The sequence below is a fragment of the Sinocyclocheilus grahami genome, unplaced genomic scaffold (genome assembly GCF_001515645.1).
Source record: "Sinocyclocheilus grahami isolate Dianchi unplaced genomic scaffold, SAMN03320097.WGS_v1.1 scaffold21.1, whole genome shotgun sequence".
Classification (NCBI taxonomy): domain Eukaryota; kingdom Metazoa; phylum Chordata; class Actinopteri; order Cypriniformes; family Cyprinidae; genus Sinocyclocheilus; species Sinocyclocheilus grahami.
In genome coordinates this window covers 2890905-2903975 of record NW_015505200.1, presented here as the reverse complement: position 1 = coordinate 2903975, position 13071 = coordinate 2890905, and the positions used below count along the sequence as shown (strand labels likewise).

Below are 13071 nucleotides of genomic sequence, written 5' to 3'. Positions count from 1 at the left end.
GTGATCCAGCTTCACCTACAGAAGAAGTGAGTGTAAGGTTTTTTTAACAAATCTTTGCAAATCGCCTTTCCTAATAATGTGCTAATTAGCAAGTTTCAGGATGAATGCAGCTAAAGTAAACAGTCCCTCAGAGAGTGGCTTGGAAGAGAGGGTCAGGGTCAGCAGAGCTCATTAACATTTAAAGGAAAATGCTACAAAACTGCATGCTCTGAAAATAGCTGTTTTTGACAGGGTACAGACTTTTCATTAAGACCCTAAAGAATCATATCAACTTGTGGAAAATGGGCATCCTATGACCCCTTTAAATACTGTGTCCCCCTTGAAAGTTTGCTGAGGCCCCCTGCAAAACCACTGCCCTAGACTTTCACTGAATGAGGGACTTGAGCTATATCTGTGGTTCTAGTGTTGGGCGATTTGCTCAATTTTCATATCGTCCTATCGTCAGCCTGTGAGATCGCCGATACACAATATTATCATGCTAATTTATGTAATTATTTACTTGGTTTCATTGCGGGAAAGTGAACCAACTCCAGCGTAAGGCGAAAGTAAGTTACTAACTATAATGCGTACATTTCCGCACTTATTCAAAAAGCAGCTACAGAAATCGAGCAAAGAACATTACATTACCAAATAGCTTAATCACAAGCTCAGTCTATCGCGAGTTTATGCTTTTTAAAATCACTCCCTTTAAAATCAGTGAATATACAATGTATGATGAATAAATCTCTTATACTTACATCACACATACATCTGCACTTTGTTGTTTATAATGAGAGAATTCGCGAGTCAGAATTCGCGAGTCAGAATTCAGTCAGCGTGCACTGATCAACGGAACTCTGCTGTTTCAGCGTTGAGTCATCTGAATGCCTCTGATTGGCCATTGCATTCATAAGCTCAGCATAATCGTGTGTGATTGGTTAGAATGCGCAATACTGTAAAAATGTGGAAAAATAAATATAATGCAACAAATAAGTCCTAATATTAATTAGATAGTATTACTAGCCTGATAATAATAATAATAATAATAATTAGTGGTCGACTGATATATCACCATTTTTCAAATATCGGCATTGGCCGATATGTTTTTTTTGTCTGGCCGATGTGTTCCAGGCAGGACTTTTATTTTGACTGTGCCGAGAACGGCTGTGGCAGCGCCTAAACACACAGTGTTCACATTCTCCCTCTTGTTAGCTGTTGTCATTCAGTTCTGTCTAATATGGATAAAAGTCAGATAGAACTGTTAAACAAAGGAATTAAAATGTATACAAAAAATATTATAACGATTGCTTTAATATTATTAAAAGCAAACATTATAATACTTTCTCGTTTGCCATCAGCATTACGCAAATACACTTTTATATAATTTAAACAAATCTTTGAATGACTAATGAACATTTAATTTCACAAATTGGCCATTGCATTCATAAGCTCAGCATAATCGTGTGTGATTGGTTAGAATGCGCAATACTGTAAAAATGTGGAAAAATAAATATAATGCAACAAATAAGTCCTAATATTAATTAGATAGTATTACTAGCCTGATAATAATAATAATAATAATAATTAGTGGTCGACTGATATATCACCATTTTTCAAATATCGGCATTGGCCGATATGTTTTTTTTGTCTGGCCGATGTGTTCGAGGCAGGACTTTTATTTTGACTGTGCCGAGAACGGCTGCGGCAGCGCCTAAACACACAGTGTTCACATTCTCCCTCTTGTTCGCTGTTGTCATTCAGTTCTGTCTAATATGGATAAAAGTCAGATAGAACTGTTAAACAAAGGAATTAAAATGTATACAAAAAATATTATAACGATTGCTTTAATATTATTAAAAGCAAACATTATAATACTTTCTCGTTTGCCATCAGCATTACGCAAATACACTTTTATATAATTTAAACAAATCTTTGAATGACTAATGAACATTTAATTTCACAATTACTAGCCTGATAATAATAATAATAATAATAATTAGTGGTCGACTGATATATCACCATTTTTCAAATATCGGCATTGGCCGATATGTTTTTTTTGTCTGGCCGATGTGTTCCAGGCAGGACTTTTATTTTGACTGTGCCGAGAACGGCTGTGGCAGCGCCTAAACACACAGTGTTCACATTCTCCCTCTTGTTAGCTGTTGTCATTCAGTTCTGTCTAATATGGATAAAAGTCAGATAGAACTGTTAAACAAAGGAATTAAAATGTATACAAAAAATATTATAACGATTGCTTTAATATTATTAAAAGCAAACATTATAATACTTTCTCGTTTGCCATCAGCATTACGCAAATACACTTTTATATAATTTAAACAAATCTTTGAATGACTAATGAACATTTAATTTCACAAACCCCACCAACAATCCCTGCCGGTACGGGACTCGAACCCTCAACCTTTGGGTTACGAGTCCGACTCTCTAACCATTGGGCCACGACTTCCCCATAATAATAATAATCGTCTTGCTATTGTCAAAGGATCAGCCACAGGTGATATCTCTGACTATCGTCGATACACGATACTATCGTCTATCGGCACAAACCTATGTGGTTCTGAATCTCATGAAGACATGGCAACATGCTTTAACCACTCTTTATTTTCACAAACCCCACCAACAATCCCTGCCGGTACGGGACTCGAACCCTCAACCTTTGGGTTACGAGTCCGACTCTCTAACCATTGGGCCACGACTTCCCCATAATAATAATAATCGTCTTGCTATTGTCAAAGGATCAGCCACAGGTGATATCTCTGACTATCGTCGATACACGATACTATCGTCTATCGGCACAAACCTATGTGGTTCTGAATCTCATGAAGACATGGCAACATGCTTTAACCACTCTTTATAATTTACAATGCAAGTAATTTGAGTGAAAAGTTGATTCCTGTTTTGTACTGTGATCCTTGTAGTGTCTGCACTCCATAAACAGCACCTGTTCCTCATTGTTTGGCAGTCATGTCTTCCTCCTGACCCTCTATTCCCCGCTCTTTAACACTTATTCCTCCTCCAAAACCACAAAGATCTGTATCTGCTACTCATCACTCCTTCATTCGACTACTCATTCTCTCTGATTCACTCTTTCTCCTGCCCGCAGGTGCCAGACCATGATGTCACATGTTGGGTGTTCCCATAAATCCATGTGTCATGCCTTTGTTCATTCCTCACCTCCTCTGGATCTCTCCCTGCAGTCTGCGTGTGTGAGCCTAACACATTGGTGCCATATGTAGTCGAAAACATCTGAATGTTCCTCTGTCTCCGCACGCACTTTTCCTGCTTTTCAGGAATCCAGCCACTGCTGGCTAACGGAAAAGCTTAGTGTCATCATAATTTATTTCTAATGTATCCACACGCACACACGCTCTGATTTACACACAGCGAGTCTGTTTTTGAGATTTGGGTGAACAAACGCTGCAGCGTTTCAGGTTCTCAGTGTGTTGTCTGCTGGAGGGAAACCGTAAAGCTCTAGAGACTAGATGGTTCTCTTACGTTCTCGCTTCATAAATGTCACTGGGGGTGGGAGGGACCTCCTGTTCTGTGTTTACAACAGGTCGTCCGGCATGTGGTGAATCACTATAAGTGGGAGTCTACAGTGTCACCTTTATTTATATAGCGCTTGTGTCAGATTGTGTCAAAGCGACGTTACAGTATTAAATAGGAAAATAGTGTGTACAGTGGGGCTCAAAAGTCTAAGACAAACTCTGTTTTGCATTTGTTTATTTATTTTAATTATTAAAAAATATTTGATATAGATTTTTAAAATATAATATATATATGTACAGTATATGTATAACATATGTATGTACGTGTATATATACAGTATCTCACAGAAGTGAGTACACCCCTCACATTTTTGTAAATATTTTATTATATCTTTTCATGTGACAACACTGAAGAAATGACACTTTGCTACAATGTAAAGTAGTGAGTGTACAGCTTGAATAACAATGTAAATTTGCTGTCCCCTCAAAATAACTCAACACACAGCCATTAATGTCTAAACAGCTGGCCACAAAAGTGAGTACACCCCTAAGTGAAAATGTCCAAGTTGGGCTATATATATATATATATACATTTTTTTTTGCAAATTGTTTATTGTTGTGAAATGATTAATTTAATATGTATGTATTTATTTATTTATTTTGTTTTTGCAATTTATATTATCAGCATAATTTTATTGAAAATGTGGCAGCAAATGTAATCCACCTGGGACTGCATTGGTTAATGGTTAATTTTGGTTAATAATGGTTATTTTTTTTAACCTTTTTGTATTTTGTTTTGTGAGATTATATTAAGATGCTACCTACAAATTATATACACTACTTTGCAAAAGTTTTAGGCCACTAGTATTTTCACCAACAACAAAAATAATGTTTTTAAGCCAGTTATCTTTTGCTGTAGGAAATATCAGTTTACATTTTCAAACATTTCTTTTGCCATTAATTGTAATAATCCAGTGAGATTTTTGTTTGCACAAGGAGTCTGACAACAGAGATCTGATCTCACCATCATCAGTCTGTCTGGAATGATGATGTGTACATCTCCAAGACACTTCAAGAAACCTTCCTACAAAGCTACAATACTGTGAGTTTTAGGCACTTGTGTAAAAATGCTGTAAAGTGTAGATGCTTTCAAAAATAATACCATAAATAGATTTTATTTATCAATTAAATTCTATTAACTAAATTAAATCAACATTTGGTGTGACCAACCTTTGTGTTTAAAACAGCTTTTGTCCTACGTACACTTGCACATAGTTTTTCAGCTATCTTTGCAGGAAGGTTTTGGAGACGTTGCCACAGTTCTTCTGGATTTAGTCTCTCTCAATTTTTTCTTTCCTCATGTCATTCCAGACGTACTGGATGATGGTGAGATCAAATCTCTTTGTGGAGCACTGGCTGTTGTCAGACAGTCACTGAGTCAAATCTCAGTGCATTATTCCAATTAATGGCGAAAGAAATGTTTAGAAATGTAAACTGATATTTCCTGTTGACACACTAGAGCAAAAGAGAGACATAACTGATTTTTTGTTGGTGAAAATACTAGTGGCCTAAGAACAGTAGTGCACAGTAGTGTATATTTTCTGTAAAAAGATTAATAAAAAAAAATATATATATTTTTTACAACTTATCAGTCAAATTGTATTCTAAATATTAATTAAAAAAATTATATTTGATAATTTAATGAATTTCATAATTTCTTATAATTTTTTTTTTTATCTATTTCTTGAAATACTGAAACATTATTTCCAGGTTTAATTTATATTTTGCATTCCAGAAGTCTTTTTTTAACCTCACTGTTCGTGGTTTGCACTACTGCGTGATAGTTTTGAATCATTGTGAATTGAGGCCATTGAGCAAAACCTTGACCCAGTAATCTTGATGTAAAGACTATTCTCTCCAGACATGCGAGTTTGCTTGTGTATGTGACTGGAAATCCTCACGTGCATCTGACAGCTTAACTTTCATTGCTGTCTAGTCTGCTTTACCTTTAGTAACACTTCGAGTTGTTCGTCAGGATGCACTGGACTCTTTCTCTATGTGAATCACTCTGGCCCCGGGGCAGCCATTTTGTGGGCCTCTCGTGGCACTGTGGAGGGGTTCTGGGAGCATTTTCATGTCAATGGCAGGCTATAAAACAGTCTGGGGGGTCCGACAGTGCTCCTGACATCTCACTACTTGCAGGCTGTGGCAGCAAACGTAATCCGGCTGGGGTTGCCATGGCAGCCGTGATGTAAATGTATGTTAAAAAAATGGAAATTGTTATTTTATTTGTTTTTCGAGATTAAATGGAGATACTACCTCATTTCTTCTCATGTCACTTCACTTGTGTTTCACTTGTTATTCTTATTTTGGGGGTCATTATAGTTCTCAGTGCCTCAAAGAGACCAATTAGAGTGGAAGTGAGGGGAAAATGAAAGACTGTGTGGGACATAAAGGCAAGCTATATAGTCTAATTATAAAACATCTGAGGAAACCAGGGTAGCAGGATGCCTTACAGTGTTTTTGTCAGAGCTGTTATGTATTTACTTTGTTTCATGTATCAAGCATGTTCCACGTTTACCCTGCGTTTTATTCTGGAGCAGCCGCAGCTTCCTTCCTCACATTTACTGTCATTATTTTTTTATTTGCACTCCATGATGCCCGTCTTCACTGCCCTCCCTTTCTCTAACACTTTTTTTTTATATGGATATCACTCTTCCAGACATCCCAGAATGCTCATCAAGACCGGCCTGCTGGATGCCCACCTGTACTGCCTGAAGAGATCTGTGGTTGATTTCTTAGTACACAACAAGTAAGTCAGGAGAATTCACACATATTCTGTTTGATAAACCAAAAAAGACGACAGTTTTAGAGTTTAGAACAAAGAAAAGTTACGACTTAAAAAGAGACATTTTACGACATACAAACTCCTCTTGTACATAAGGTCAGATGTTGCATCCATTGAATCAGTTTGCTCAAATCGTGCTGGATAACATCCAGATCATCAGGTTTTACACAAACTTGTTGGGTTCATGCTTCTTTCATTAAGCTAAAATAAATTCAAAAAGCTAAATAAATTTGTTTTTCAATTTAACTTGCCACTCAAATTATGAGGATTGTTTTATTTACAATGACTAATTGTGTATTAAATCAGAAATGTGTAAAAACAAAACAAATGTGCCATCTAAAAGCACAATTTTTCTCTGAACTGCCTTTTTTGAGCACATCACAAACTATTAAATATGGCTTTATCATCTATCTTACAAACTGACGTCATTAAAAATGATCTTTTGTGTTTTCATTTTGCTAACTCACATAGAGACAGCATGAAATGGCATTCACAATGCATTTTATTTTCATAATATGGCTCATTTTATGTTTTTATATTGTATTGCGAGACTTTCATCCATCAGGATGTTAATGAAATGCAAAGAACCGTTCTGAAGGTGTGCGAGGTAATTAATAAATATTTCATATTTATATCAGGGAGGAGAGTGGAATATAAGTGAATAAATGTATTTATGTATTTATTTTTTATTTGCTTTAGTATAATTAAAATCACTTGACTTTGAAAGTTAATATGTGAAAGTTAATTTTGTTTTACTGGAAAAGCCTAAATTGAAAAACAAAAATTGCTTTCTGCACTTCATGGCAAGCATCTTATCAGCACCCCTTTCACATAACTAGTCGTTCCGCAGGGGCCTGTTAATTAATAAATATTTCATATTTATATCAGGGAGGAGAGTGGAATATAAGTGAATAAATGTATTTATGTATTTATTTTTTATTTGCTTTAGTATAATTAAAATTACTTGACTTTGAAAGTTAATATGTGAAAGTTAATTTTGTTTTACTGGAAAAGCCTAAATTGAAAAACAAAAATTGCTCTCTGCACTTCATGGCAAGCATCTTATCAGCACCCCTTTCACATAACTATACATGATTTTTTCAAATCATGATTCAACTCTTCTATATCTAAGAGACCATACATTTGATTTTAATTAATACTTTTGTTAATTGAGGATGCATTCAATTGATCAAAAGTAACAGTACAGATATTTATAATGTTACAAAAGATTTTATCTTAATATAAAAGCTGTTCTTTTGAACTTTTACATTTTTACAAAAATATCAAGTAGCACAAACATTTTCAACATTGATAAGAAATGTTTCTTGAGCACTTTATCAGCTTATTAGAATGATTTCTGAAGGATCATGTGACACTGTAGACTGGAGTAATGGTTTACCATCTACAGAAATCACTTACATTTTCGAATATATTTAAATAGAAATCAGTTATTTTAAATGATAATGATATTTCACGCTATTACAGTTCAAACAAATGCAGCCTAAGAAAGCATAAAGTGAGCGTAAGAAACATTTGTTTTTTTTTTAAACATGACATAATCTTACCCACTCCAAACCTAGGAACAGCAGTGTTGATTGACATCTGCAGCCTTTTGTGTAATGTCTATTCATTGCTTTACTCTTCTGGCACAATAATGCCTTTGAATTAGTTAAATTAATAATCAATTTGATAGAATAATAGTATATACACTACCGTTATTGGCTGAGAAAATTATTTTTTGTCTTAAATGAGCTTAAAAGCCCTGCTTTAATACAAACCTGTGTTGTTGCCATATGATTTTATTTACAGGTCTGTCACCTCAATCAGAGGAGAATTAGTGCCGTATTTGGTGCGCAAGCAATTTTCCAAGTCTTTAAACTCCCAAAATGCAACAGAGGATTCGGAGAAGTATCAAAAACAACAGGACGCTCACCACAATTTGGGTAAGCTTCCTCTTGTAATGACTCTCGTTTGCACAATTCATATTTGTTATCTTTTTAAGAGAGTGTTATGTGTACATATTAAATGGTGACCTTTCAAAAACTGCATACATGTCTTTACAGAGCTCCTCAGCACCAGTAAAGATGAGGCGCTGCTCCAGCTTGCCCGGGAGAGGTCATGTTGGAACGATCACCGTGGAGACATGAGCGAGGCCTACCATGGCGGAAAGCTACGCTGTTATGTTCACATAATGGAGGAGGGCATGTGTTACCGTGTGAACACGCTCGCGGCTTACATAGAGGCCAATCGTGTGGTGAGAACAAGCTGAAAGAACTGTTCCGATGGCACGTTTTTCTTTACAGTGAACTGTCCGCAGTTAAAACAGTTGTTTGAGACACTAGTTCAGCTGTAGGGGCTGCATTGTATTGTGGGATGTTTCCTTTATCCCTTAGGTTCCAAAGCTGTTTGAGGACCCTCCGATCCATCCAGCTGCTGTGGTCTCAGAACGCTCCTTGGTGAGTCCCATAGATATGTCACAAATATGACATCTGTGTATGATTAAAAATGCATATTTCATAATACACCTCATAAAGAGCACACTCTCATATTGAAATACGTTACTCCTCAAATAAAGTAATGCTGTCTTTTTTTTTATTTAGGTTGGAAGTGACAGCATTATTGGGCCATTGTGTCAGATATCAGACAGGACATCCATCAAGCGTTCGAATGTTGGCACATCGACTACAATCAAGGAGAAGGTGAAGATCACCAACTCCATTATCATGAATGGAGTCACTATTGAAGAAGGGTAAGTGATTCTTTGAATTGTGAAATGCAATATTTGAAAACATACTAATTAACAGTAATATTTAATTAAATAGATTAAATAAATAACTAAATTATGTTGCTGCAGTAGATCAAATAAAGCCAAATGCATTACAGAGACTTCTGGGAACATTTTTCAATGAAGACTGTCAATAAAGTTCTTTTTAGCAGCTTGGACAGGTCATGGACAACCTGAAAATATTGGGCAATTTTAAAATTATGATTTTCAGAACTAGAAAAGTCAGAGGAATCAATAAAGTATTTGAAAAAAGTCATGGAAATTTCAATGTTGAATATAATATGCTCATATTTAATCATTTATCAACAAGACATTTGTTTGTGAGTGCAATCGCTATGATGAAAAAAAAACCTTATCCAGTTAAAAGGAATGACTTGAAAAATCATAGGAAAATCATGGAAATTTGTTGGTCAGAAAGCATTGGAACCTTGATTTAAAAATGAAAGGACATGATTTGCTTATATGAATGTCTGCAATGTGTCTGCAGGATTGACATATCGGCTATTATATATAACTGTTCAAAAATTTAGGGGTGGTAAGATTTTTGTCTTCTAATGCTCACTAAGGCTGCATTTGATGATCAATTACAGTTAAAAACCATAACATTGTGACATTATTACAATTTAAATTAACTTTGAACTTCTTTTATATTTTTATACATTTTAAAATGTCATTTATTATGCCATTACTCTTCAGTGTCACATGATCACTCAGAAATAATTCTAATATGCTGATTTCTTACTGTTATCAATGTTGAAAATGTATATGCTGCTTAATATTCTTGTTGAAACGTGAACATTTATTATTTATTATTTGATTAAAAGCATGTAAGCAAAATTTTGGTACAAAGCATCCTTACTGAATAAAAGTATACATTTCAAACTTTTAAGTGGTATTGTACATAGTGTACAAAGCTTTTGCAACTGCATGCACCCCTGTGTTGTCCTGCACTGTCCGCAGTCTAGGATGACAGACAGTTTGGCTGTCTCCAGAGTATTTAGTGGTCTGGATCAGATGTTCAGCATGTAGAAACAAAAGTTCAGATTTTGTCTGAGAGGTTAAAAGTGGGCTTGATTTAGACATAATGCGCAGAGTGACTGACCCGCTTCTGCCTGCGGGTGGTGTTGGGGTGGATGCTGCTGCTTTTTGTTGTGTTGAGCAAAAGCAGAAACTTGCGTTGTCAGACCCCTAAAGGTGTTCGCTGACCCTGAACAGGCCCCTGGTACAACAAATTAACAGAAAAGTGATGAATGTAGATGTAATGATTCCCTAAGAAACAAGTGTTACATGCACGAGGAAAAGAAGCCTCAGTAAACATTCACATCTGCTAAACTCGCTTGATTCGCATGCTTCTTTTCTGAGTTCATAAACTTGTGAATGAACAATGATTTTTTTTCTTTGCCCACCGTTTTTTCCCCCCAAAACAACAATTTAGATTTAAGCTGATTTGGGTTAATGGCAAGTCTCGCTTGCCATTGAGTGCTTGCTCTGCGTGGTAAAGAAAAAAGAACCTTTTAGCTGGAGAGAGGAGGGAAAAGCTTTTTTCCCTTCAAAAAAACAAGCTTGGAGCCAACGTGGCGACCCTCGTGTACGAATTAGCCTGTGCGTGAAGAGTGGAGTGAAAGAAAGGATAGAGGAAGGAAAGAAAGGAACAGCAACTCTTTCAAAACATCAAAAAAGTAAGAAGGGATTAGGAAATCCCTGGCATTTAAAAGCGCCACTTGCATTTTTCGGCCCTTTGTTTGCATGTAGGAGTGGTTGTTTACAAAGCTCGGGCGGCATCATCACTCTCGAGCTGGACTCGATTAGTTGGCCATAACCTCTAAAAATGCTTAGGCTTACTGAAGTGCTCCCAGAAATCCCAAATTACAAGCTAGACCCCCTGTACTTCCCCCGACACACACCCACCCTCCGGCTTCAGTGATTTAAAGCAGCACTATGTAACTTTTTCTGTTAAAAATTTGCAAAATGTACATAATGAGCGAGTACATCATGAATTCATCTTTCAAACCGCGTTTTTGTCTTATTCCGAATCACTACGGTACACTTATAATAAGTACTTATATTTGGACTATTGTACCCCCACCTCTCCATCATCACTCTCGAGCTGGACTCGATTAGTTGGCCATAACCTCTAAAAATGCTTAGGCTTACTGAAGTGCTCCCAGAAATCCCAAATTACAAGCTAGACCCCCTGTACTTCCCCCGACACACACCCACCCTCCGGCTTCAGTGATTTAAAGCAGCACTATGTAACTTTTTCTGTTAAAAATGTGCAAAATGTACATAATGAGCGAGTACATCATGAATTCATCTTTCAAACCGCGTTGTCATCTTATTCCGAATCACTACGGTACACTTATAATAAGTACTTATATTTGGACTATTGTAGCCTGGTCGGGTCGTCACCGCTGCAGAGTAACACATACCTGCGTGAATCGCCATAGACATAAACTTAGAGAAGTAGCTCCGGTTGGAATGTTCTTCCACGGGATGTGTGCAGTTCTGTTTATTAACCGCTAGAGCGCCAAAAGTTACATAGTGCTGCTTTAAGCGCAGCGAGAAACCACGATTCAAAGCTATCCCAGAAAAACCCAGAGCAGAGGTTAATCTAAGCTATTATTTAAAAAGCATTGCTTATCAAATGATAAAATGACCAAATGATCAGTGAGAGCAGAACGAATGTGTCACACGTTTTAAACTCAACAAAATAGTAAAACACATATCAAGAGCATGCTCACAGATGAGAACAAAACAGCGTTGGATGAAGTGGATTAGAGCCCAATATATAGGCCCTAGCCCGTCTTTTTCCCCTTTTCCCCCAAAAAAAGCTTATACTATGGTTTCAGCTATTAAAGTAGTTCAGTTTTGTATGTAATGGAAAAGTGATTATATTTAGTTTCGGGTTTTTTTATAAAGTAAATTTAGAAAAAAGTTTGGAGCAGTTTTTGTTCGTTAAACTGTAAAGGGTCTAGTTTTATTTGTGTGCACTCACAATATCAACAAAACATTGTGCTTTTATAAAATAAAGAAAACAAACGCTTTCTGCCGTCTCGGTCTTGAACAGGAGCGCTTCACAATGATGAACCTAAGCTCAGCGAATTACCTCACAGACATGATAAAAATGATTATAGATGCTTGTGTTTTCCTGGGCCTGGGATCAGATGTCAACTGGCAGATCATATATCAGGCCCACCTCGCTGGCTCTGTGTAGCTTCCAGCCCGGTTTTCTAGGCCTGCTCATAAGCGAGATGAGGTTCAAGATGTGCCAAACTGAATCAAACACGCCATGAAGATTAAACAGGTATTCTAATAAATGATTCCAGTGCTATTTATACACATACACACACTAATGTTCAAAGGTATGGGTTCCGTTTGATTTTTGTTTTGTTTGTTTGTTTTAAAAGAAATTAATTCCTGTAGTTCTTTTGTGGTTTCTATTCATCAAAAAATCCTTCAAAAACATTGTTTCCATAGAAATATTAAGCGGCACAATGTTTTTAATATTGAAAATCAGCATATTAGAATGATTCCTGAAGGAACTTGTGGCACTGAAGACTGATGTAATGACTGTTGGAAATTCAGCTTTTCCACCACAGGAATAAATTACATTTTAAAATATAATATAGTGTAAATAGGTAGTTATTTTTAATTTAATTACAATTTTATTTAAAAATATTACTCTTTTTTTCTCTCTCTGTATTTTCGATCAAATAAATGTAGCCTTAGTGAGCACAAGGATTTACAGACCCCAAACTACTGTATATACCAAAAAAAGTACTATGGTCAAAAAAAAATTTTAATATTACATTTCAACCAATGTTTATATATATATATATATATATATATATATATATGAAACTGAATTTTCAGCAGTTCTGAAAGAATCAGTGATAGTATCTCATGATCCTTCAAAATTAAAAACATTGTGCTGCTTAATATTAATATGGCTA

The 13071-nt window shown here is 35.9% G+C and overlaps 1 protein-coding gene across 1 annotated transcript in view; it reads left to right on the top strand.

Annotated features, from left to right (window-relative positions):
• The window catches only part of LOC107558289 (translation initiation factor eIF-2B subunit gamma-like), a 30436-nt gene extending 21350 nt beyond the window's left edge, over window positions 1-9086 (top strand). Inside the window, exons 6-10 of the mRNA XM_016241934.1 lie at window positions 6208-6297; window positions 8143-8276; window positions 8397-8587; window positions 8727-8789; window positions 8934-9086. Coding sequence (XP_016097420.1) covers window positions 6208-6297; window positions 8143-8276; window positions 8397-8587; window positions 8727-8789; window positions 8934-9086 — 631 coding nt within the window. The remainder of the gene's footprint in view (window positions 1-6207; window positions 6298-8142; window positions 8277-8396; window positions 8588-8726; window positions 8790-8933) is intronic.
• The last annotated feature ends 3985 nt before the right edge of the window (window positions 9087-13071 follow it).